A 26,184-nucleotide genomic window follows, 5' to 3' on the forward strand; every position below is an offset into this window, starting at 1 on the left:
CTTATAGGGGACCATTTTGGTTTTGAAGCAAAAGGTGGCACTGTGTGCTCATTTGCATGTCATTTCCCAGAATCCCTTGCTGCAGTGGAAGTGCTGTGTGCTGGGTGATAATGGTGAAAGGCGGGGTTGCAGACCTGTCTAAGACATGCAAATGACCACACAGCAGTATTTCCATTTGCTATATGCTTTGCTGTGGAGGGGTTTTGTCACTTTTGTTACCCACCATAACTTTACTAAGTGTGACACACACACAGTCACACACACACAGTCACACACACACAGTCACACACGCACAGTCACACACGCACAGTCACACACGCACACACACACACGCACTCACACACGCACTCACACACACACACACACACTTCTCCAGCAGTGAAAAGGTTAAAATCGTTGGCAGACAGCAATTGTTTTTACAACGATATGTCCGTAAGATAAAATAAAAAACACTTTTTTTACCCACCATAACTTTACTAAGTGTGACACACACACAGTCACACACACACAGTCACACACACACAAACACACACATACACATACACACTTCTCCGGCAGTGAAAGGGTTAAAATCGTAGGCAGACAGCAATTGTTTTTACAACGATATGTCCGTAAGATAAAATAAAAAACACTAAATCCGTTTGGAATACATTTCTATTAGGTGCAAAACAGGAAAATCACACATTGGAAGGAGCAAGTGAATCAGCCTCTTCAAATGTTTCATGGTTAAATGCATCATTAATGTCTTGGTTGCCAGAGTGTCCTACAAGTTATTGTATTACGAAGCCTGGCAGGTCCCTCTGGGAACAAAGTGCTAACAGGGCAACTTGTATTAAAAATAAAAAAAAGTCGTTTTTTTCTTTTACCTTGTTTTTGAATAGTCATGATGTACTGGATGCAGAATTGCAAGTCCGACACTTCCTGGGATGGCACGTGGACGTTTAAAAGAATCTCTCCCTCCGACAGAAAACTGAGGAGAGACAGAGCAGATTAAACATCAGGATTGAAACCAAGTATAATTTATTCAGGCAGAAGATACCTGGGTGGGAACATACCGGCGATGCTTCAAGATATCTCTCTCTAGGGATTGTGGGAAATGGTGTGAGCGTGAGGCTGCTGGGTTGGAGAGTTGGAGTGAGTGAATGTTTCAGCTCTGTCTTTTTCAATCTTTTTCTCTTGTTTGGTTTATTTTATAGCCTTTTTTGTTTGGGTTTGTTTTTTTTATATGTAAGCCCCTGTGTCTGCTATCAGCACAGGACATGGCCCCTTTAAGAATTACATTCCACTGGACCATGTGACTTTGCTTAGCCAATGGAATGACAGTTGGAAAGGGATTGCTGAGGGGACTGGGGTGGCAGTTTGTTTTGGTATGGTGAGGCTGCTGCAGAACACTCTGCAAGGGCCTGACCGATCCATGGAGTGAGGAGACTGGTGGATATTGCTGGCCAGTACAAAGTACAGTGACACCTCAGGGAGCCCTGCAACAGCTAAGAGGAGAAAAATCAGGATTTAACAGCCAGAGGAAAGAAGGAGACCCCCTGCACTGTAACAGCCAGAGGAAAGGAGACCCCCCCTGCACTGTAACAGCCAGAGGAAAGAAGGAGATCCCCCTGCACTGTAACAGCCAGAGGAAAGGAGACCCCCCCTGCACTGTAACAGCCAGAGGAAAGGAGATCCCCCCTGCACTGTAACAGCCAGAGGAAAGGAGATCCCCCCTGCATTGTAACAGCCAGAGGAAAGAAGGAGATCCCCCTGCATTGTAACAGCCAGAGGAAAGGAGATCCCCCTGCACTGTAACAGCCAGAGGAAAGAAGGAGATCCCCCCTGCACTGTAACAGCCAGAGGAAAGGAGACCCCCCTGCACTGTAACAGCCAGAGGAAAGAAGGAGATCCCCCTGCACTGTAACAGCAAGAGGAAAGAAGGAGATCCCCCTGCATTGTAACAGCCAGAGGAAAGGAGGAGATCCCCCTGCACTGTAACAGCCAGAGGAAAGGAGGAGATCCCCCTGCATTGTAACAGCCAGAGGAAAGAAGGAGATCCCCCTGCACTGTAACAGCCAGAGGAAAGGAGATCCCCCCTACACTGTAACAGCCAGAGGAAAGAAGGAGATCCCCCTGCACTGTAACAGCCAGAGGAAAGAAGGAGATCCCCCTGCACTGTAACAGCCAGAGGAAAGAAAGAGATCCCCCTGCATTGTAACAGCCAGAGGAAAGGAGATCCCCCTGCACTGTAACAGCCAGAGGAAAGAAAGAGATCCCCCTGCATTGGTAGGCGCTGCCGCTTGAAATCACAACTTCAGTTTTCTCCACGTGCAGCAGCGCCAGCGCCGAACTTCGCCGCCGGGTGTCGTTTTCTGTTTGAAAATTCCCCCACACCAAAGTGCAAGAGTGGCGCGCGCGCGTCACATCACATTCTTTCGGAAAGCAGCCTGAGTCTGGAAGTTGCCATTTGGTCACCTGATATGGTGTGACCTGTGTTATTATGTTTAGGCCCAAGTGTAACCATGTCTATGTAACATATTTTGTGTCACTTTCTCAGGTGGTTCGCCACTTGACTGTTTCTGGAAACTTCCAGATGAGTCACCCTGTAGGGGATGGCTCTGTGTTAAGTAAGTCCACCTTTTTAATTTGTCCAGTACCAGGGGTGGTGTTGTAGTCCACACCCAGGGTATAAAAGGTTGGGATTAGCCATTACTACATATACTACAGTAGAGAGTAGTTCCAGCTGCAGGGCTAAGAAGAGACACAAGTAGGGCTGCCGGTAATTCCTGGATACTATGATCTAGGTCTGTACTAGTTAGGGCAAGAGCCTCTACAGAAGAGATAAGCCACTACAAATCTCATAGTGTGAGGAACTAAAAGTATCAAGATACTAAAAGCCTGTCCTGTTGCTACTACAAGTTCTGTTGAATCAAAAGTTAAAAGTTCCTGGAAAGGCTGTGGACATAGAGGGGACATGGCTCACATCTGGTGGACCTGTCCGGAAATTGTAAAATATTGGACCAAGGCCCAAAATTTGATTAAAGAGGTCACAGACCTGGAACTGCCTATCGATCCACTGACCTTCCTACTGGCCAGGCCAATACCCGGAATTGGCCGTCTAACTAGGAAATGAATCTCCTTTATTCTTACTGCGACCAGATGTGAGATAGCGGCCTCCTGGAAGAATATAACCATCCCCTCCAAAAGTACTATAAAAAAGAGGATCAATGAAGTGATGCTCATGGAGAAATTAACGGCTTTCCTTAGGCAAAACCTATACGCATTCTATAAGGTATGGGAGCCCTGGATACTTTATACCAGATGAAGGCAACCCACACAAACTGAATAGAGATATCGCTCCCCTAGACAAGGGCTACCAGGACACTTCGGCCCTAAGTTTCCAAAGTAATAAGACCAGGAACTCAGCTCCCAGGGAGGGCACCCACCCTCCCCTTTGCCAGTTATACCCCCCCCCCCACGCCCTCCTCCTCCCCAAACCCCTCCCCTACTGCCTTCCCTCTATGAAGGCCTCCCCCTATACGACAATCAAGGTTGTCACTCTTTTCCCCCAAAATGTAAAAATGTTCCTGTATTAGGCTGCACAATGTGTATGACGAACCGTTGTTGTAATGCTGCCTAATAAAATTATTTGAAACAAAAAAAAGTTAAAAGCTCCTGGCACCCTTTTCCTACATCTTGTCAAGAGAGTCAGCACAGATGGACAATAAATGCATTGCCGCCGTTGCGTGCGCTTATAGTATGCGCGACGGAGCGACGGCTTGGTCACGGTCACTGGAAGTCGTCTCAATTTGATTTTTCCAGCGACCGCAGCCTGACGTCGCCGGCGCTATAAGAGGCAGTAGTAATTTTCCGGGACTGTTTGTGTTCTATTTTTGCATGTACACCCTGTCCTTCACGCCGGGCGGGGAAAGGGAGATACAGGGGTGTTACACTTGCTAAAAGTTTTTTTTTTATGTCAAATGATATAGTAGAATAAAGAGTTTTAAAAGTCTCTCGTTCTCTCTCAAAGAAGCATCATTAAATGACAATTGAAGACAGTTTCCCCTTCTGCTGGTATCAGATCACAGGTCCTGTCACTATTATCACACAGCGATCAGCTGGGTGTTTCAAACCTGCATGAATAAACTTCCCATTCAGTAATCATATTACATGAAGTAACAATAACAAAGGACATGATCTGGCTGGCTCAATTCCTGGATGATCTGTTTTACTTTAGCTGCCAAAAGGTACAAGTTTGCAGACAATGGAACTTCCTGCTTTGCATCTCAATTAACTCCCGCTGAATTTCCACACGCTGTAAGCACAGAAGCAGGGCAGCCTGTCATGCACGGGATGGTGCAGAAAGAGTGGTTATAAAGGTTTCAATGTGCTAATAGGTACAGAGAACCACTACTTTTGTAATCTGCCACCCTACAATCACATCCTCCATTTACAGTATCTGTATCACTGGCACGTTTCATATATTCAGCAAATATTTTATACCCTTATGTGTTTTTTTAAAATATATTTTCTATATTTCTTTTTTCCCCCAAAAATTATATCTTATGAGAATCTTGCGCTTGTTTTTTTTTTCCTTCTATCCTCATGAGTAGAGATGGGCGCGTTTTTCACCAAAATTTGAACTTCCCGCAAAAAATGTAGTTTTTAAAAAAAAAAAAATATTTACGCAAATATTAAAAAATTCGAAATTGGACAGTATTTAAAAATACACCCCCAACAAAAAATCCCCAACAAAAAATTGCGTAACATTTTAGAATATTAAAACATTTGCAAAACCAAAATTTGAAAAATTGGAGAATATTCCAAAAATTCGGAAAAATTGTAAGCATATTTGAAGGAAAAAAAAAAGGAGAATATTCAAATATTTTCCCTTTTAAAGAATATTTTAAAAAAAATTACAGAAATGTTCCCAACATTCACCCAAAGAAATGTCCCATTTCAACACATTCGCCTGTCTTTGGGGTATATCCTCAGAAGTTCCATTGAATCTTTTATCATAACGCTATCCCCATTTAACATATTGATACTCATAACGCATATCCACTAAAATGATAAGCGTTTTGATGCCCTTGCATTAACCAGAGAAATATCGTAACGCTAACTTTTAACGGACGCCCAGCTTACTCCTATGCACATTATATGCTAATGAGCTGGTAGCCTAACGTCACAGATGCACAAACCTCCGTTTTTACCACTGGCATGTATCAGAGAATATCAATGTTACATTGTGTCACAGAGCATTTCATCCCTGTTTCCTCACCTCTTTGGATCCGTGATCCATTGCGGCAGCCTCAGAAGGAGATCCCAGAGGGCTTTGTCATTCTGCACCTTTTCTATCTGCGCTCTCGCAGCCATTATTCCAGTAAAGACGGGCGCCAAGTTCTCAGAACCTACCTTCAAAAGCAAAGGAAGCCCGTGAAAGTTTTACAAATCGTGTTCGTCTCTCCCGTGGCACAAACGATCTTTTGCCGTTAACCCTTCAAATTCCTGTGTACAATCATTTTAAATGATATTATAGTTTAACTATAAAATCTATTGTCCGAGAAGGAGGCGCTTGTTTTACATATCCCACAACGTGTCATTATATCGAAATAAAATGAAAGCCCTCAGACCTTCAACGCCTGCCTGTGGGAAGCACAATACCAAATATCACCGAATATATAAAGACTGCTCTGTATGAGAGAGTTATTGGCTGCTCTAGTTAATGGGCAGGCAAGGGAAAGTTGGAGCACCACTATGGACAGTGAAAAAAGAAGAAAAAAACTGCAAGAGAGTGTGTCCCAAAATAAAAACATTTAATGAATCAGAGCATCAGCCACAAAAACGAGCCCACAGCTCTAGTTAATGAGAGAGTTATTGGGCTATGCTTACCTGACAGAGTAATGTGTCACCAATTCCAAAGCTTCCGGGATAGGAAGTTGTTTATCAAGTAGTTTTTAGAGTATAATATTTAATGTTCTTTCAATTACGAGAGAGGTCTGTATACAATCTAATAATAATATGGGGATTATTTAGCAAGGCAAAAGTGGTCCAATTCTGGGGCAAAAAAAAACTTCTCCATATGCCAAAGGCCATTTGTCACGTATGGCACACCTGTGAGCACATGATCTGCATACGGGACAAGGGTTAATACACAGCTTGCAAGATGTCCCACTTTCACCTTCGCAAAAGTCCCTCAAATGATCAATATCTCCCCTCAATCCGTCCATTTTGTCCCAGTCAGGGGTCCATATCCCTACTGGCTGTCTCTTCCTCTGGCTGTCTCTTAGGCTCTATCTCTCTCTTGCTCTCTTTTGGGCCTTCTCTCTTGCTCTGGCAGTTCCTCTTTCCCTGTACTGCGGTGAAGCTCGATTTACATAAATGGTGCTACAGTATATAAATAAAGGTATACATACATACATACGCATCAGAGGAAAATCCCATTGAAAGCAGTATGATTTTGTCCTTTGATACACCAGGAGAAATTATTTCCCCCAGAATTCCCTTTTGCCTTGGTACGTAACCCCCTATGTGTTATATTGTACTAAACAGAAAGATTCGGCTCTGTGGTGTATGCCCTGCAGGGTACCATCTCTTATCTTTCCAAAAAAAAAAGAACAATGTTCTCGTCCCCCTGCCGTACGTCACGGCTCTCGTGGTACCTGTGGTATGAGCGCGCGGAGTTCCCGCATGCCGAATTGTGTCAGCGTCTGGTTGCTTTTGCAGAAGTCCTTGAATCGGTGTCCTAGAAGTTGGAGGTCGGCGTTGCTTTGCTGTGCTGGTAAGGAGGGCATGATGGAGTGACACAGAGCACCCTTCCCGTCTCCCGCCCTTAAATCCTGCATTACGGTCTAAAAGTAATGAACAAAAGCTTAAATTAAAGTGTCGGCTCAGAGGAGCTGGAATTCGGTAATATTAAACTATTCTTCCTAGACAGTAATATTCTAGTAAGGTCGCCGTAGTATCTAATACAGGGCCCTTCAACTAGTTCTCCAAAGGGCCGGATCAGAAACCATTTGGGTGTAGAAGGGGCACACTGTGACGTGTTTTTAGATACATTTAAAGTTACATAGTTACATACATCGTTACATAGTAGATGAGGTTGAAAAAATACATACTGTACGTCCATCAAGTTCAACCTATGCTAAATTTAGACAACAGATACATTATCCTATATCTATACTTACTTATTGATCCAGTGGAAGGCAAACAAAAAAACCCAGAGTCATATCATCCAATGATATCTCATAAGGGGGGAAATAAATTCCTTCCTGACTCCAAGAATTGGCAATCGGATTAATCCCTGGATCAACATCCTTCCCATGTATACTTATTTGGTATATCCCTGTATACCTTTCCTTTCTAAAAAGATGTCTAACCTTTTTTTTAACAAATCTATTGTATCTGCCATCACAGTCTCCATGGGTAATGAATCCCACACTGTAACTGCCCTTACTGTAAAGAACCCTTTCCTTTGTTGCTGGTGAAATCTCCTTTCCGCCAACCATAAGGGATGACCCGAGTCCTTTGTACTGCCCGTGGGATGAATAGTTCTTTTAAAAGCTATAGCTAAATAATAACAAAGACTATATTTCAACATTTTCCAAGCATTTATAACAGCTATACCAGATATATTTACATCACCTTAACTCACAAGTGAGTTTGTGTGAAAAATTGGATATCTAAGCAACAGGTACGTAATTAGGGCTAAATCAAGGCCCTTTCTCGGTCTGCCAGTTGAAAAGCCCTGATCTAATACATGGATTACCTGGTATTAAAAAATAGTTACAATGTAATTCAGAGGAACAACCTTAACATATCAACAGGTCCATTCATCAAGGCAAAAGAACAGGTGTTTCAACACACAGAAGGACTCGTCAAACAGCAATGCTACTACCTGAGCCAGGTTCAAATCCCACTGTGTGCAAATATTAGGTATTATTCTCCTTCATTTTCTTCTAGCAGCTGCCTCATACGTACAAAGCTTTTTTAGTGCAGTTCATTACATTCGATCCATATGGTTCTGCAGGGAGGTTTACACCACGACAGACATGGAAGAGGTTTTCTTTTTACTCCAAAAAATAAATAAGGGGGAAGGGGAATAAAAAGATGGAGAATTCCATAACTCCACTATAGTATGTACATCAGGTAAATGACAGGCCGTGGCCAAAATAGGGACACATTACCTTGATACAGTGACACCAAGCAACCCAAGATGAAAATGCTTTGCTCAGTATCAATATAACTGCAAGATTGTTACCTTGCCTTGTTATTGTAGAGCTGAAGCAATTAACCCTTTGGTGCCGGAAAGGCCTGCAGTTCAATACCACAGCGCTGATCAAGTATATGGAATGAATGTTTTACCTTCCCCAGCGCTAGACTTTGCATGATCAGCTGAAGTGTAGAAGCCCAGTTGGTTTCAGTTGAACTGTTATCTGCGTGAGAGAAGCCGGGCAAATATTACAGGATGCACAAAAAGAAGAAGCGCCAACTGACTGTTTCACCAAACATATAACCAAGCCAAACCGTGCTCCTCAGTGCAGCAAAAACAATAGGTCTCTACAGACCTGTGGCAGAATGTATGTGAAGATTGAAGCGCTATTGAGTGAGTGTTGTTTGATATACAAACAGTATAAATCAGTTAGTGCAGTGCTGATAAGTGAATAAAGCACTCACAGTAGTACTGGTGATGGATGTCTGCAATCTCCTTGGTTCCCCATAATATACACATAGGAGAAGACATGGCGTAATACGTTTTAATAACACCATACACAAAGCTGGGAGAAGAAACAAACTCCCATTCTCCCAGTTGTAAGACGCGTTCGGTGTATTAAGGTTACACCCATAGCCACTCTGGATCTCTAGTAGGATTCAGCAAACTTTTAAAGTCCTTTTCCTCTCCCACAGTTGCCTCACTCGTCTGTTTCACCTAGTAGTAGGCACCGGCACAGTACCTGCCCCATGGAGCTTACAATCTATGGGGGGGGGGGGGGGGGGTAGGTTAGTGCCTGAGGCACAGGGAGATAAAGTGACTTGCCCAAGGTTACAGGGAGCCGATACTGGGAATTGAACCAGGTTCCCCTGCTTCAAACTCAGTGCCAGAGTCAGTGTCTTACTCACTGAGCCGCTCCTTCTCCCTAAAATAAGTTACATTTGGGTTTCAACTTAGTAATTTCTCCTGTAGCTGTGGTTTCCCCACCAAAAACATACACATTGGCCCCTTTTCCAAGCGCTGGGAAGAGATCCGCTCTATTCAGATGAATGAGACTTAAATCCTCTCCAGCACGGTGGAAGCAGCAACATAATAACATATATAATGGGTGAATTACATACACAGGGGCGTTGTAGTGTTTGTGGTAGATGATATCGGTAACATGCTCCCCCCTGGTCCTGCTCCAGAATCAGCCGAACGTTTCCGTACCCTGGATAGGAAGCAAACACATACAACTGGATAACGTGTGTTATCTGAAGATCGAAGCGCCACTGGCTGCAAGCCGTACTGATACAGATGCAAATACAGCGACTGATTACTACATACTTCTGTTGCTCAGCCAACGGATGCTGAAGCTGACAAGAGGAGCAGAACCACGAACGGCCACTAGAGGGCAATGTACAACATCCCCCATCTACTTTGCTTATCGTACCCTTTTGTATAATTGAATGGCCTTGGTTTGGTCCAATTGACTTGCTGCCCATCATGTTGTATATCACAAATACAAATATGGAATCATGTTAAGCAGTGGAAGCTGGGGGAATTGTGGAGTATGGATAGCCAATATTAATAATTGTTATATAAAATATATTTGTTATATAGAGCAGTGGTACTCAAGTCCAGTCCTCAAGACCTCTCCCCCCCCCCCTCCCGAACAGGTCAGGGTTTAAGGATATCCGTGCTTCAGCACGGGTCTTTGACTGAGCCACTGATTGAGCCACCTATGCTGAAGCTGGGATATCCTTAAAATCTGACCTGTTGAGGGGGGTCTTGCTGACTGGAGCTGAGAACCCCTGGTATAGTGCTCCGGAAACTCTCTGATCCCCTTTACAGGACAGGTATAGGAACTCACAAGAGCAGGGAACAACGTAAACCTTGTCAGAAAGAAGACCTGTCCCAAGGAGCTGGCAGTCTACATTCTATCCACATGCCTGCCTCAGCATACAAGGGGCATTGTATGTGAGGAGTGGGTGTCTGATTATTAACCTCTTCTGTGCCAGAGCAGTTTTGAGAGAATCCCAATAGATGTCCTTATTTTTCCCCAACAGTGGTTTCGCAATGATGAGTATAGTATAGTTCGGAGACTATGGTCCTTCTATTCTACAAAGTGCGATAGCACAGAAAGCCCCGCTGAAGAACGGGGCTTTCTGTGCGATCGGCATTATCGCCGTTTCTAAGAAGAAGGTCCTAAAGCAGGAATTGTATTTTTTAGCCCTTTTGGTGACTGGGATGTTTAAAGGCCTTTCCTCTCACCTGACCCTCGAAGTCGAGCTGTGCATCTTGGCGGTGATTGTTTCCTTTACGTAGGAAGTGCTCAAACACTTGGTGTCTGTGTCACAGAGGTAATTCTGTAGGAATGGAAACAGTCCGGTACTCTGGAGGTTGCGAGGTGCCAAGAAACCTGTGGACAACAAAGCAGGCACATGAGAGGCTACCGAGAAACAATACAAGGGATCGTATTGATTCCATACAGGAGAAGGGCACCAGATGTGATCACCATAGATATTGGTGTAAAACTGTCCATTAATTTGAATCTAGAGTCAATCCGCACTACTACTACTGCGTATATGAGCAAAAAGAGTGGTGCACGCAGGTATAAGGGTCTCCCTAAACACTAGACAGATACAAAAATAAGAGAGTACCTGCAGCACTCATAAACAGCTGTGACACTAATAGTGTCCATTATTTTGTTTCAAAAGAGGAAGACATTTGAAAGATTTTGTGTGAAAAGGCTGCTATAGATGTCCCACTACTTCCTGCGTCGTAATGCTTCCCGGGCTCAGAATGTAAACACTTGCATGATGGTCACCCAATTACAATTAAGCCCAACTGGAGGGCACTCGGCTTACCAGACTACCACTGCAAAAAGGTTTGCCACAGTTTGGTATTTGCCATGTTTATTGGGAAATATGCGAGTAAAACTCTGATCACCGGACACCAATGAGCTCCCTTTGGGAACGTATTACACTGTTCTGTACATTTTTCTGTTTTTTTTTCCGGGGTCCATATTGCACCCCGCTTTCTTGGGAGACACAGAGTACGGGAAGAATTGGTGTAACAATCCTCTAAGGGTTTGAGCTGCGAAACGATTTCATTTATTTGCACCTTTCTATATTTTGCACATAATATAACTGCAATTGTTTAGTTTAATAGGCTACACTTCACATTTGTCATTTTGCCTCTGAATATATACAGTATATCACTGTTTGTGTGTACCGTCACTTTCATAAACCATATACACTGGCGACACACTTTATTCGAGCTCGGCTAGTCCCACGAATTCGGGTATACCCGGGTGTATTGAGGTTTGTGACTGTTTTCTGCCCGAGTGCATTGAGTTATTTTCCAAGCAGGGATTGAAGCATTTTATTCCCGCTGGCTGCAATACTGCACAGTATATATATATAAACTGCATTACAATTCATGAATTTATGCAATCTGGTAGACACGCGAAGCATTGCAGCCTATTAAATCCTAATCATTATCATTTAACAGATCAGCCGCCCATCAGCCAGGCATGAACCCAGGCTGGGAAGGCAAATGCAACGGGGCTTGTCAGAGGTTAGGAGTGGCGCATTCCAGGTATCTGCCAGGTACATACCGGGTATTTGCTCGAATAAAGTGTGTCGGTGCAGTACCCGTTGTGATTTCTTTGCACGTATGTTTTTGTAATTATTGTTGTTTATTTATGCCACAAACTCAGTAAGATTAAACACTTGAGGCGTGCCGATCTGTATCAGTTTTTTGGTAAGGTTGCCAGGTGTCCGTATTGAACCGGACTGTCCTGTATTTGGGCACTCTGTAAAACATTAGGAGGTAATACTGGACACGTATGTGTATACCGGTATTACCTCTCTGCACATGTATGTGTCCGTTATTACCTCTATGGATGTAGTGACCTGACCGGCTTGGGGGGGGGAGTGGCAACAGAATTTCCCATGAAGAGAGAACGGCCGTTGCTAGAGGGGTGGGCAGCTTCCTCCATTCTGATTGGCTGCATTACCCAGCAGCAGCCAATCAGAAGGAGGTGTCAGGAGCCTGGGGGTGGGGCCAAGGAGAGGAGGAAACAGCATGGAGCCGAGAGAGAGGAGAGGGTTGTGTCTCCAGTGCGTCGCACCTTTCCCCATTGTGTACAGTGTTTTTGGAGAATCACCTGGCAACCCTACTTTTTTGTTGTACATGAGAGGTTACACCTGGGCATCTAGGCAGCCACAGCTGGTGATAAGGGACACAGGTAACCCTCAAATAACCCCAAGCAATTAAAGTCACGGGCAAAAAAAAGAGTCTAATTCCGAAAAAAGAGATTTGAAAGGTACTATACTGATCTGTACTAAATAGAGTCCTACATGTATGTTTCTTTAATAAATCAGTTCTGGATTATGAGAAAATACTTGTAGCATTTTTTTTTTTAAATCTCTGAATGACATTTTTAATGTATTATAATGTAACAAATATTTTTGGTTTCTATAGCAACCATTTACAAAGTCACATCCCCTTCCTCTTCTGAAACAGTCTCTGACACACCCCTTTTTGAGCCCTGCTCTCTCTAGTAATGCACCAATTGCATCTAGTGACTGCCTGGTCACATGATCTTCCCCACTGAATTTTGCATGTTTGGTCCTCTTCTGCTGCACTGACAGCCATTTAGTGAACCCCTGAACCGAATCTTCGCCGATCGATCACAAGAGAACGGATCGATCGGCAACTTAGCTAATTACTTATCAATGTGTGGTTTGTATTGATGCACATATTAAAGGGAAACAATATATTAATATAAGTACAAGGGGAAAGGGGAATGGGAGGTCACAACTGCGACAGTCACTAAGGGAAAACTGGGTGCTGGGGTTGAGTTAGATATGAACGGAACCCTGCACAGACAAGGAAGGAGGAGAAAAGGCCCCTGTGCTAGCACTCCTAGTGCAATGATTGTGTCATTTAAAAATATTCTTTAATGGTTTACAAGATAATAAAATAAAATTGGACTGACTGACACAACAAACAAATAACACACATTCTAATATGGTATATGAATGATTCCCCCAAACGTGGGCGTGGAGGGACAAATCAAACCTAAACGGTGGTCAGTGTGATATTACTCCAGATAAGAAACCATCGCCTCTGCCAGAGACCACTCACACGGTATGGAAGATCCTAATTATATACCAGTAAATCTAGGGGTAGATATAAAATAATCCTACTAGGATGATAGAATGAAATACACCTTCTTGTGTCAGATCATAATGACTCAAACACCCAGCTCTGGCTAACCAAGCACTAGCAAACCAGGTTAGGCTGCTGTATCGTGTGGAGAAGGAGCGGCTCAGTGAGTGACTCAGTGAGTGACTCAGTGAGTGACTCAGTGAGTGACTCAGTGAGTGACTCAGTGAGTGACTCAGTGAGTGACTCAGTGAGTGACTCAGTGAGTGACTCAGTGAGTGACTCAGTGAGTGACTCAGTGAGTGAAGACACTGACTAGAATTGAGAGTTTGAAGCAGGGGAGCCTGGTTCAATTCCCGGTGTTGGCTCCCTGTGACCTTGGGCAAGTCACTTTATCTCCCTGTGCCTCAGGCACCAAAAACATAGATTGTAAGCTCCACGGGGCAGGGACCTGTGCCTGCAAAATGTCTCTGTAAAAGTGCTACGTAAAAAAACTAGCAGCGCTATACAAGAACATGCTATTATTATTATTAAAGGGTTAAATACAATAGAAACAATACGTTTAAAAAAAAACCGACAGCTTGGACTGCTGCTTTAACATAAAAGCATAGAATTGCTGTAGATCACATTTAAAATGACAGCACCCTAATGTACAGTTATACTAAGTACCACACCGTTTGTATTTACTCGGCAGCAGTCGCGTGATGCAGTCTCTGTGAGGAGTGTAATCATGAGATGATGTGAAGACATCTCCCTGGGAAATGCTGCATTTCAGGTTTGGAGACCGCACAGGATCAGCAGGAGCCTGGAAATAGTCCCGTCCCACTGGATGGGGCACCAGTACCCTTGTTCCATAACAAAAATATAAAACTGCCCTATTCCACTATTTACACCACCTGGAAGCAATGGTTCTGTACCTGCCGTGCAGCATTCCAGGCAGAGGGGGTGATTTAATCACGTTGTTTAGGGTTTGGGTTTTGCCTCTAAAAAATGTTTAGGTTTTTGGTTCTTGGTTCTGGTCCTCTGGTTTTCACGTTGTTTTTTGGACTATTATACCAATTAGATTGTAAGCTCTTCGGAGCAGGGACTCCTTTTCCTACATGTTACTTTTATGTCTGAAGCGCTTATTCCCATGATCTGTTATTTGTATTATTTGTTATGTATTGATTGTCCTGTGTATTACTGCTGTGAAGCGCTGTGTACATTAATAGCGCTACATAAAGGCATTCAATACATACATATTATATATATAATCAAAATAAAGCAGAATCTTATTAATATTTCAAAAGTTTTTTTATAGGGTTCAAAAGACAAAGGGCGCAAAATATAATAATTAATAATTACATTTAATATTTTTTTAATTTATTTAACCCCTTCAGTGCCCTAATGACGAACGGTATACATCTAAGTGAGCGGTGCGCAAACTGTGGGGCGCGACCCCCAGGGGGGGCACGACACTGCTGATGGGGGGCGCTGGGTTTACAGAGGCCCCGCGCGCTTCCCGAAGGCACTTAAATTAAGTGCCGGGGGAGCTGCAGGGCCTCTGTAAACCTAACTTACCGTGGCTCCGGCGGCTTCCTCCCTGCGTCGCCATGGCAACGCGGCGTCAAAATGACGCTGCGAGGTCATGTGACGTCACGTTGCCATAGCATTACGCCGGAGCGCGGGTAAGTTGGGGTTGGGGGGGGGGGCGCGGGAGTGAGGGGACAGCCGGCAGGGGGGCGCAGGGAAAAAAGTTTGCGCCCCCCTGATCTAAGTGATACACCATGGGCCCTTATGACGTACACTGTACATAACTGCCCTTTTCTTGTTTTTTTAGGTGGCCAATGCTTGTACTACACAGAAGGGGAGGGGCCAATGCTTGTACTACACAGAAGGGGCGGGGCCAATGCTTGTACTACACTGAAGGGGCGGGGCCAGTGCTTGTACTACACTGAAGGGGCGGGGCCAATGCTTGTTCTACACTGAGGGGCGGGGCCAATGCTTGTACTACACTAAGGGGCGGGGCCAATGCTTGTTCTACACTGAGGGGCGGGGCCAATGCTTGTACTACACTAAGGGGCGGGGCCAATGCTTGTACTACACTGAGGGGCGGGGCCAATGCTTGTACTACACTGAAGGGGCGGGGCCAATGCTTGTTCTACACTGAGGGGGCGGGCCAATGCTTGTACTACACTGAAGGGGCGGGGCCAATGCTTATACTACACTGAAGGGGCGTGACCAATGCTTGTACTACACTGAGAGGGCGGGGCCAATGCTTGTACTACACTGAGGGGGCGGGCCAATGCTTGTACTACACTGAAGGGGCGTGACCAATGCTTGTACTACACTAAGGGGCGACCCAAGGCTTGTACTACACTGAGAGGGCGGGGCCAATGCTTGTACTACACTGAGGGGGCGGGCCAATGCTTGTACTACACTGAAGGGGCGTGACCAATGCTTGTACTACACTAAGGGGCGACCCAAGGCTTGTACTACACTAAGGGGGCGGGCCAATGCTTGTACTATACTGAAGGGGCGGGGCCAATGTTTGTACTACACTGAGGGGGCAGGGCCAATGCGTGTACTACACTGAGGGGGCGGGCCAATGCTTGTACTACACTGAGGGGGCGTGACCAATGCTTGTACTACACTGAGAGGGCGGGGCCAATGCTTGTACTTCACTGAGGGGGCGGGGCCAATGCGTGTACTACACTGAGGGGGCGGGGCCAATGCTTGTACTACACTGAGGGGCGTGGCCAATGCTTGTACTTCACATTCGCCCCCTCCTCGGGTTTGCCGCAGCGGGCCCACTCTCTGGGGGGGATCACAGGGCCCGGTTGGTTGAGCTGAAAGCTTCTAATGCCATCATTGATCAAACCGATAAAACATGAATTTCAAAGGTACAAAGAAAGACATTTGTTTTTATCCAGAACTATTTTTGAATTAAAAAAACCAGGAAAAACCATTTCACTTAGAAATAGAGGTGGGTGGGGATAGGGGGCGGTGAATTTTTCTAGGGGCACAAATCAATACATTGAAAAATCCTTCGGGAAATGCATGTTTTTTTATGTCTGACCTTTTAGAATCGAGTCCTTTATTTGCACGTCTCTGTCCCTCAGTCTATAACCCAGAGCAACAATGCAACAAGACCCAGTAACAACACGCTGACCAGGCTAATAGCCGTTATAATTACAACAGCCATTTTTCACTGTCTTCCTGCTGCAAAACTGGAGCAAACACCCCCCCCCCCCCCTCCCCTCCCCAGTGTTTTCTAGGGACTTTCAACATCTGCAAAAGTTGGGCAAAAATAAACTGCACAAGGTTTGAACGTCCGCAGTGGGATTTGTGCTTTGGTCTATCCTGTGTATTTCTGCTTGTTTGTTTGTACTAATGTTGCAGCTGGGTGCTAATGACCCTGTTTTTTCTCTGATAAATCTGGTTCGATCGTGTAGCGGTGCGGCTCCTCTGGCTGTGAAGGGGTTAATAGCCATCATTCACTTTAGCGCTGCTGGAACTTTGTGCTCCTTCGTGGCAATAATATACATGCGCACGAGGTGTGAAGCGTCTGCGTGCCCAGCACGTTAGCATTTAACCTTCTGCCAACAGCTTCATTATTTCACATCCACGCACATATATTTCATGTTCTGGCAAATAAATACCCTACAAACTTTGGTCCAGATCCATGTTATTGGCTTAAGGAGGTGCGGATTTCAGTTAACAGCATTGTTAAGCACCGATATGTCTCTTCAAAGCTCATTAACGCAGTATTACGTTCAGCCGTAACAGCTCTTGTGTTAACTATAACAGCCATTCTTTCACTTTTACTGGAGACCCAAGTGCTATATAAAATCTCCCCAAACACACCTTTAGACAATATGTGGAGAGACACCTGTGCAGAAAAAGAAACACACCAGAGATACCTGGGATATATGCTAATTAGGATATGCAAATGACTAAATATATTTCAATGTGTTAAATTGGAATGCATGCTTCTTTGTTGTGCAACAACTGTACGCCAAAAATGCAATATGTTTGCCCGTCCCTGCTGAATTTTGAGCCTGGTCAGACTGCACGAGCAGGTGAGGTAGGGTCCGGGGGTGGGGGATCTGTGCCAACCCCCTGTGTAAGGAATAGCCAAACAATCAAACAGCTGCAGAACCTGATAACCCGGGGTCTGTGTGCCAGGCTATTCCAAGCACAGCTGCACAACCTGTGTAACTCTACTCCTTGTTGACTTTCCCTTTTGGTTGTGCACGAAGTGCCCAGGCTTCCTTTCAGCATCAGGGCACCAATGTTAATTATGTTTGCCTTGGTCCTTTCACTGCTGGAGGTTGTGTCCAGGGTTGGCTTGTAACACGGAGTGCATGGCACGACATGTCAAAGCTCATTTCAGGGAGGTTTGGGAGAGAAGCGAGTGAGTTCTACTCATCTTTCATTGACCAGCATTTACTTTTTCTTTTGCAGAAAAATTATATTTACGATGGACAAGGGGAGAAAAAATATATTTACGATGGCAATGGTGTTGCCTCATATGTATATGTATATATATACACTAGCTGAGAGCCCCGGCGTTGCCCGGGATGTTTGTGGTGTGGGTGTGGCATTTGGGTGAGGAGTGGTCAACGCGGCCCATGTGCGGTGGTAGTGCTGCTGTGGCTGTACTGATGGTGATTGTATTGGTGTGCTGATTTGGGAGGGTTTGGTGCTGATGTGGGGGTGCGGATGTGGTGTGCCGATGGGGGAGGTGCAAAGGTGGCGATGTGTGGGTGCTGATGGGGGCTGAGAATGGTGGGGAGCCGAGAATGCCAGTGTGCTGGGGGGGCATGGCATAGCGGTGTGCTGATGTGGTGGTGCTGGGGATAGTGTGTGTGTGTGTATACACGTGTGTGTGTGTATATACATGTGTGTGTATACACTTGTGTGTGTGTATATACGTGTGTGTATACACGTGTGTGTATACATTATGTGTATGTATACGTGTGTGTGTATACGTGTGTGTGTATGTCTACATGTGTGTGTGTGTATGTCTCCATGTGTGTGTGTACGTGTACATGTGTGTGAGTATACGTGTACATGTGTGTGTGTACGTGTCTCCGTGTACATGTGTGTGTGTCTACGTGCGTGTGTGTCTACGTGTGTGTATGTGTCTACGTGTATGTGTCTACGTGTGTGTGTGTGTGTGTCTATGTGTGTGTGTGTGTGTGTGTGTGTGTACGTGTGTGTGTGTGTGTGTGTGTGTGTGTGTGTGTGTGTGTCTACGTGTGTGTGTCTACGTGTGCCTGTGTGTATACGTGTGTGAATACGTGTGTGTACACGTGTGTCTACATGTGTGTGTGTATACGTGTGTCTACGTGTGTGTGTATGCGTGCGCCTATGTGTGTGTGTGTACGTGTGTGTGTACGTGTGTATACGTGTGTGTATATACGTGTGTATACGTGTGTGTGTAAACGTGTGTGTGTAAACGTGTGTCTGTGTGTGTGTGTGTGTGTGTGTGTGTGTGTGTGTGTGTGTGTAGCTGAGAGACCCGGCGTTGCCCGTGAGTTAAATTTCCCGCTAGGAGGAGGGGGAGAGCGGACGGAAGGAGAGGGAGAGCGGACGGGAGGGCGGACGGAGAGCGGACGGGAGGGCGGACGGAGAGCGGACGGGAGGGCGGACGGAGAGCGGACGGGAGGAGGAGGAGGGGGGGAGAGCGGACGGGAGGAGGAGGAGGGGGGGAGAGCGGACGGGAGGAGGAGGAGGGGGGGAGAGCGGACGGGAGGAGGAGGGGGGGAGAGCGGACGGGAGGAGGAGGAGGGGGGGGGAGAGCGGACGGGAGGAGGAGGGGGGGGGAGAGCGGACGGGAGGAGGAGGGGGGGGGGGAGAGCGGACGGGAGGAGGAGGGGGGGGGGGAGAGCGGACGGGAGGAGGAGGGGGGGGGGAGAGCGGACGGGAGGAGGAGGGGGGGGGAGAGCGGGCGGGAGGAGGGGGGGGGAGAGCGGACGGGAGGAGGAGGGGGGGGAGGGGGAGAGCGGACGGGAGGAGGGGGGGGGAGAGCGGACGGGAGGAGGAGGGGGGGGAGGGGAGAGCGGACGGGAGGAGGAGGGGGGGTGGAGAGCGGACGGGAGGAGGAGGGGGGGGAGAGCGGACGGGAGGAGGAGGGGGGGGAGAGCGGGCGGGAGGAGGGGGGGGAGAGCGGACGGGAGGAGGAGGGGGGGGGAGGGGAGAGCGGACGGGAGGAGGAGGGGGGGTGGAGAGCGGACGGGAGGAGGAGGGGGGGAGAGAGCGGACGGGAGGAGGAGGGGGGGAGAGCGGACGGGAGAGGGGGGGGAGAGCGGATGGGAGAGGGGGGGGGGAGAGTGGACGGGAGGAGGGGGGGGGGAGAGTGGACGGGAGGAGGGGGGGGGGGAGAGTGGACGGGAGGAGGGGGGGGGGAGAGCGGACGGGAGGAGGGGGGGGGGAGAGCGGACGGGAGGAGGGGGGGGGAGAGCGGACGGGAGGAGGGGGGGGGTGAGAGAGGACGGGAGGAGGGGGGGGGGAGAGCGGACGGGAGGAGGGGGGGAGAGCGGACGGGAGGAGGGGGGGAGAGCGGACGGGAGGAGGGGGGGGAGAGCGGACGGGAGGAGGGGGGGGGGAGAGCGGACGGGAGGAGGGGGGGGGGAGAGCGGACGGGAGGAGGGGGGGGGGAGAGCGGACGGGAGGAGGGGGGGGGGGGAGAGCGGACGGGAGGAGGAGGGGGGGGGGAGAGCGGACGGGAGGAGGGGGGGGAGGAGGGGAGGGAGAGTGGACAGGAGGGGGGTGGGTTGGTTAAAATTTCCGGCTCTCTCCTCTCCACTCCCCCTGTATGTTTCTCCGCTCCCCCCCTCTCTCTCCCCTCCTGCCCCCCCCATGTGACACAGACACACACACACACACACACAGTGACACACACAGTGAGAGACACACACACAGTGTCACACACACACACACACACACACACACACACACACACACACACACACACACACACACACACACACACACACACACACACACACACACACACACACACACACACACACACACACACACACACACAGTGAGAGACACACACAGTGTCACACACACAGTGAGACACACACACACAGTGACACACACACACACAGTGACACACACACACACACAGTGACACACACACACACACACACGTCACCTCTCCTTCGGGGCGCCGCCATCTTAGGTGCCGCGTGTCCCCCCGCCGGGGAGGGAGGTGAGTGCGGGAGGGAGGTGAGTGCGGGAGGGAGTAGAGCGGGAGGGAGGTGAGTGAGGGAGTAGAGCGGGAGGGAGGTGAGTGCGGGAGGGAGTGGAGCGGCTTCCGGGCGCCTCTTAGGTGCCGCGTGTGCCAACCCCCGCCAGGGAGGGAGTGGAGCGGGAGGGAATGGAGTGGGAGGTGAGTGGAGCGGGAGGTGAGTGGAGCGGCTTCCGGGCGCCTCTTAGGTGGGCGCGTGTCCCCCCGCCGGGGAGGGACTGGGAGGGAATGGAGTGGGAGGTGAGTGGAGCGGGAGGGAATGGAGTGAGAGGGAGGTGAGTGGAGCGGGAGGGAGTGGAGCGGCTTCCGGGCGCCTCTTAGGTGGGCGCGTGTCCCCCCGCCGGGGAGGGACTGGGAGGGAATGGAGTGGGAGGTGAGTGGAGCGGGAGGGGATGGAGTGAGAGGGAGGTGAGTGGAGCGGGAGGGAATGGAGTGGGAGGGAGGTGAGTGTGATGGGGGGGGGAGAGGACAGAGAGGTGTGTGTGTGTGTGTGTGTGTGTGTGTGTGTGTGTGTGTGTGTGTGACACTGTGTTTTTTTTTTTTTTTTTTTGTGGACCTTTGGCCCGTCACTCCGCCTCAGGCCAATGCGAGGTGTGGGGGGCGGGCCAAGGGGGTGGTGTGAGTGTGTGAGGCCAATGAGAGGTGTGCGGGGGCGGGCGGCCCAAGGGACCAATGACATTGCCGCTAGGGACACCGGACATCCAGGCAGGCAGGCAAACATACAGTGCTTTCACTAATATAGTATAAGATATAAGGCAACACCATTGTGTTAACTCTCCCCTTGTCCATCGTAAATATATTTTTTCTCCCCTTACTAGGAGTGCTGAGTCTTGCCTTTTTATGTGTGATAAAAAAAATATATATATATTATACCCCACAAATATATAAATTTATACATATATATATATATACATATATTTATATATATTTGTGGGGTATAATATATATATATATATATATATATATATTATCACACATAAAAAGGCAAGAATCAGCACTCCTAGTAAAGATAATAATAAGGCCTGGTGATTGTCCCTTAAAAATAAATAGAAAGAATATGCGTTACCATCCGAGGACTGATAAAGTAGAGACAGCACACAGTAGGAAGATGACAAAAGGTTATATTAGCTTAAACAGCATCACAGATAACGCCGATTTTCAGCTGTGCGCATGCGCAACCCGGCAATTTCTCCCTTGTGCGCATGCGCATCCTCCGTTCGGTGCGCGCAACCTACATTCTGCGCATGCGCGCCAGCGGCAACAACCCGTTCTGCACATGCGCGGCCTCTGAGGAGAGATGGCGGCCCCCTTCTCCGTGCCGCCGTATCAGCGGGGCGCCGAGAAGCGGGGCCTTGCTGTACATTGGTGTTTTTGTATTAATGCAAAAGTAGTGCACATCTGTGTCAAAATAATTACTCAGAGGTATCAAAGAAAAACTTTCTGTTGTTGATTTTCTGCCCCAAAAATGCACCAACATCATCTATTTACTAATAATCTCTCAGCTGCAAAACGGTGGTAAAACCAAACTGACAAAGATCAACCCTAAAAAAATATACTGTATGACTCTCACAGTGTGAGATGAGCAGGCAAATTATTTGAGATTATTGTTTAGAAGTGTCAACAATTGGCAACGATCTTGTTATTCTTCCTGTCCTACGTGTGTGAGTCAAATACAAAGATTGTCCGGAGCACTCAGAAACCCAGGTTTATTAGAAAGGGGTGACGCAAGTGCGACTGCACCTACTGTCACCTTCCTCTCTGGGGAAAAGGCCTCCGGGGAAGATACATTATGTCACTCGCAGCTGTGTGTGTGCTGCACAAGGAAATGCTTCTGTTACATTCTGTGTGGAAGGAGGAGCGTGCAAGAAAATGTGATCTTTCTTTACAAAACTCATTATATCATATTTTCCCTTCAATAGATAGACTAAAAGAAAGATAGATACATTTTATCTATAACAATCAATCAATTTCTGTCTCTCGCTTGTTTTGTCTTTCATTGTCTCTCGCTTATTCCTCTGTCTCTTCTCTCTCTGTCTCTGTCTGTCTCACTTCTTTCTCTCAAACCTCTCTCTGTCTGTCCCCCCCGCCCTTCACGCCCCCCAACCCACCCTTCACGCCCCCCCCCCCCCGCCCTTCACGCCCCCCGCCCTTCATGCCCCTGCAATCCCGGGCAACGCCGGGTATATCAGCTAGTTGTTAATAACTACACCTTCAACTTGAACTTTGCAGGGAAGCTGAGTGCGGGGTGGAACTCTTAAGATTTGAAGTACGAAGATTATATATTTTTTCAAAATTTCAGCGCTGGAATTGAAACAAACCTTAAAATGTGCGTCGTGTGCATGAGCACTTCGTACGTGCGACGCATAATTTGTTTTTGTTTTTCTGCGTGTCGAATACCAGATAGATACCATTTACATTCAAATATGAATTAAAAATACGCATCATTTTAACAAGTATTAGTAGGTACAAAATATTATTTATAGTAGCCGTACTGTGATAATGATACAGTTTGTTAACCTATATAATGAGACATCTGTTCTGCGTCAAATTTTTGGTTGAATCATAGCAACTTCATTCTGCACTAACATAGAAAGGCTTTTTAGGGGTTACGCTGGGCTATTTTGATGCATTTTCTCCCTTTTTTGGTACACAGAAACATTATTTTTAATAAGGTTTGTTATATAGTACGCGCTAATGCGCGTGCGGGCGCGTCCGGCGTGGCGTGTGTGTTTAGTTGCTATAGCGCAAGATGTGACGCGCGCAGCTATGGGGCGTGGCTCTTACGTCACAGCGTTAGGCCATGCAGTGATTGGATCGCAGCGCGAAAATTACAATTTCTTGTATTTTCACAGATCTGCCGCACCAACGCTCATGGCCGTGCACGGGCATCTCAAGTATAGCAACTGCAGGCGCACACCCTGCAATTATCATTGACGCGCGTGCGCATGGTAGCACACTATACTACAAGCCTAACGCAGTCCATTTCTGTGCACCAAAAAAAGAAGAAATCCTTTCTGACACTGACGGTGCAGATGGAGAAATGTCAGGTTGGTACAGAAGAACAGTTTCTAACATCTGATGCAGAATGTTAGACTTACACCACCTCAGATATGGTGGAGTTTTGGGGGCAAACAATGTGATACATCTCATTATAACCTGTGCCCCATGTAACTCCCCCCAACTCCTCCTACTGACTCTTCCCAAGGTACAAGCTGGGGCAGAGACGCAGAATGTGATACATCTCATTATAATCTGTGCAGCATGTAACTCCCCCCAACTCCTCCTACTGACACTCCCCAAGGTGCAAGCTGGGGCAGAGACGCAGAATGTGACATCTCATTATAATCTGTGCAGCATGTAACTCCTCCCCAACTCCTCCTACTGACTCTCCCCAAGGTGCAAGCTGGGGCAGACGCAGAATGTGACATCTCATTATAATGTGTGCACCTTGTAACTCCCCCCCAATTCCCCCTACTGACTCTCCCCATGGTGCAAACTGGGGCAAAATTGGAGTAGAATCATTTGATACCGAAGGTGCAGAGTGAAAATGTCCCAGTTTTGCTCCAAAATTGCTTTGATACAAACATTAGTCCCTTTAATCTCATCCCTGATTTATGTGATTTAAGTAAGAGCAATAAAGCATCAACGTTATAAAACACAGAGATTAAAGGTTTAAAGGTGCAGTGTATTGGAATTTCAGGAGCTAAAGCGCGTAGGTATTTAATGACTGCTATCATTTTAAACATTTGTGATATAATTAAAATAGTTTTACAGGCTTTAAAATGTCAGTCTAAAAAGATAAATGCACAGCCCAATGACTCAGATTAGTGAATGGTCACCTTGTGGCATGTGTTAGGCCAGGCCCATTAAACTCAGAATAGGTTGGGGGACAATACATAAAACCGCCTGCAAGCTTTGGGGTGAAAGGAAAAGAATAAATTAGCCTACAGCTAACTGGCAGGATCAGAAAGTCCAAGGACCACATGAAGGCCCCACCAGTGAAATAGCCCTGATATACAGTAGACTATGCAACTTTTGTGTAACCCTTGTTAGCACAATCCCTGATTTATCTACGTCCTTCTGGAGCTATGGTCTCCAGCATTGGACACGGTACTCAAGGTGAGGTGTATGATCTGTAACATATGATCACATGATTTGGCCAAGATCACAATACGCTCAAACCAGATTTACCCACTTCCAATGTTGTAGGCTAGCACTTTGTCTCTAGAGAGGTCTGCGATATACTGATTTGAATGCATAGCAGCGTCCTCTAGTAGGTTTTATGGGCAACTCAGCTGGAATGATTCTGTCCGCCTATCAGTTTATCAGTTTATCAAGAAGCAAAGAAACGCGTCTATACTCACAGTTTTGCATCTTTACTGCAGGGAATTTTGTGCGGGTGATCGCCAATATTATGAATATTACCACGGGCCAAAGTATCAGGACCAGGGACCACACCTGCAAAAAAGAACAAAGACTCGGAATGAAAGAACTGGCTGGTGGGTAGCATGGCAATTTAACCCTTCCCTGTCACAGTGGCCTGTAATGCCCTTCTGGAAGGGAAGAGATTAAGATGTAAGGGAACAAACTCAGAGAACACTGCATGTTTTGTTAAGGTTTATTTAACAAACTAAGCGTACTTTAAAAGAAAAAATTACAAATACTGTTGAAGTTTCCGACTGGGATAGTGTTTCAAAGGAGACTTGAAACGTGAGAGGACCAGGTTCAGTAAAAAGTGACCTTTATTAGAACAACACGTCTAACATAGAGACCTCCTACGTGTTTCTCACCCAGCACCTCACCACAATCACATGCAGCACTTATCGCTCCTCCTTCTCTTACCGTGCACTTCACTGGACCAACCTACAGTATCAGAGCTTCTCAAAGCCACTTCCAGTGTAAGTAATTTCAAGACTTCAGCTGTCTCCCAGTTTAATCTGGTCTGTAACTGTTATATACAGTACGTCCATAATCAGATATTATCTCTAACTGTTCATGAAATGTCTGTAACTATAATGTACAGTATAATCTCTCTTCATTTAATGTAACCATGTATTGTCACCATAACTCTGTGCCCAGGACGTATTTGAAAACGAAAAGTTACGCTCAATGTATTATTTCCTAGTAAAACATTTTATAAATAGTTTGTTGGTTTGTAGGTTCTGCTGTCTTAAGCCTAGTGGGTCTAGGGGCCCGGCCCCTTTCCCCGGCAGGCAGCCCCTTGAGCTACGGGAAGAAAAGAAATACTGCATAGAAAGGAAGAGAAATAAAACTAAGAGAGGATAAGAAAGAAGTACATAAGAAGTCAAAAGAGCCTCTCTTTTAAGGCTAAACACTTCTACCCCTACATACATCTCAGACCTTTCTTGCTATACTCCATCTCAAGGATATCTTCTGTCTACCCCTTTTGTATCTAAAGCCCTCTCCCGCCATGAACCTTTCTCGCTTCCTCTGGAATGCCCTTCCCTCAATATCCGACTGGCACCTTCTCCACATTTAAGAATATATCTTAAAACACACCTCTGTAACGGTAGGTGTAGCTCTGCTGGCTGATACTACTGTATACATCTCATATGCATGAACCTTG

The 26,184-nt window shown here is 46.7% G+C and overlaps 1 protein-coding gene across 1 annotated transcript in view; it reads right to left on the minus strand.

Annotated features, from left to right (window-relative positions):
* The window catches only part of ABCA12 (ATP binding cassette subfamily A member 12), a 159,451-nt gene that overhangs the window by 118,272 nt on the left and 14,995 nt on the right, over positions 1-26,184 (minus strand). Inside the window, exons 2-8 of the mRNA XM_075607232.1 lie at positions 24,962-25,055; positions 10,448-10,595; positions 9,316-9,404; positions 8,347-8,417; positions 6,645-6,833; positions 5,264-5,397; positions 867-970 (exon numbers count right to left, since the gene is read on the minus strand). Of these exons, the coding sequence (XP_075463347.1) occupies positions 867-970; positions 5,264-5,397; positions 6,645-6,833; positions 8,347-8,417; positions 9,316-9,404; positions 10,448-10,595; positions 24,962-25,055 (829 nt within the window). The remainder of the gene's footprint in view (positions 1-866; positions 971-5,263; positions 5,398-6,644; positions 6,834-8,346; positions 8,418-9,315; positions 9,405-10,447; positions 10,596-24,961; positions 25,056-26,184) is intronic.

The sequence above is a fragment of the Ascaphus truei genome, chromosome 7 (assembly GCF_040206685.1).
Source record: "Ascaphus truei isolate aAscTru1 chromosome 7, aAscTru1.hap1, whole genome shotgun sequence".
NCBI lineage: Eukaryota > Metazoa > Chordata > Amphibia > Anura > Ascaphidae > Ascaphus > Ascaphus truei.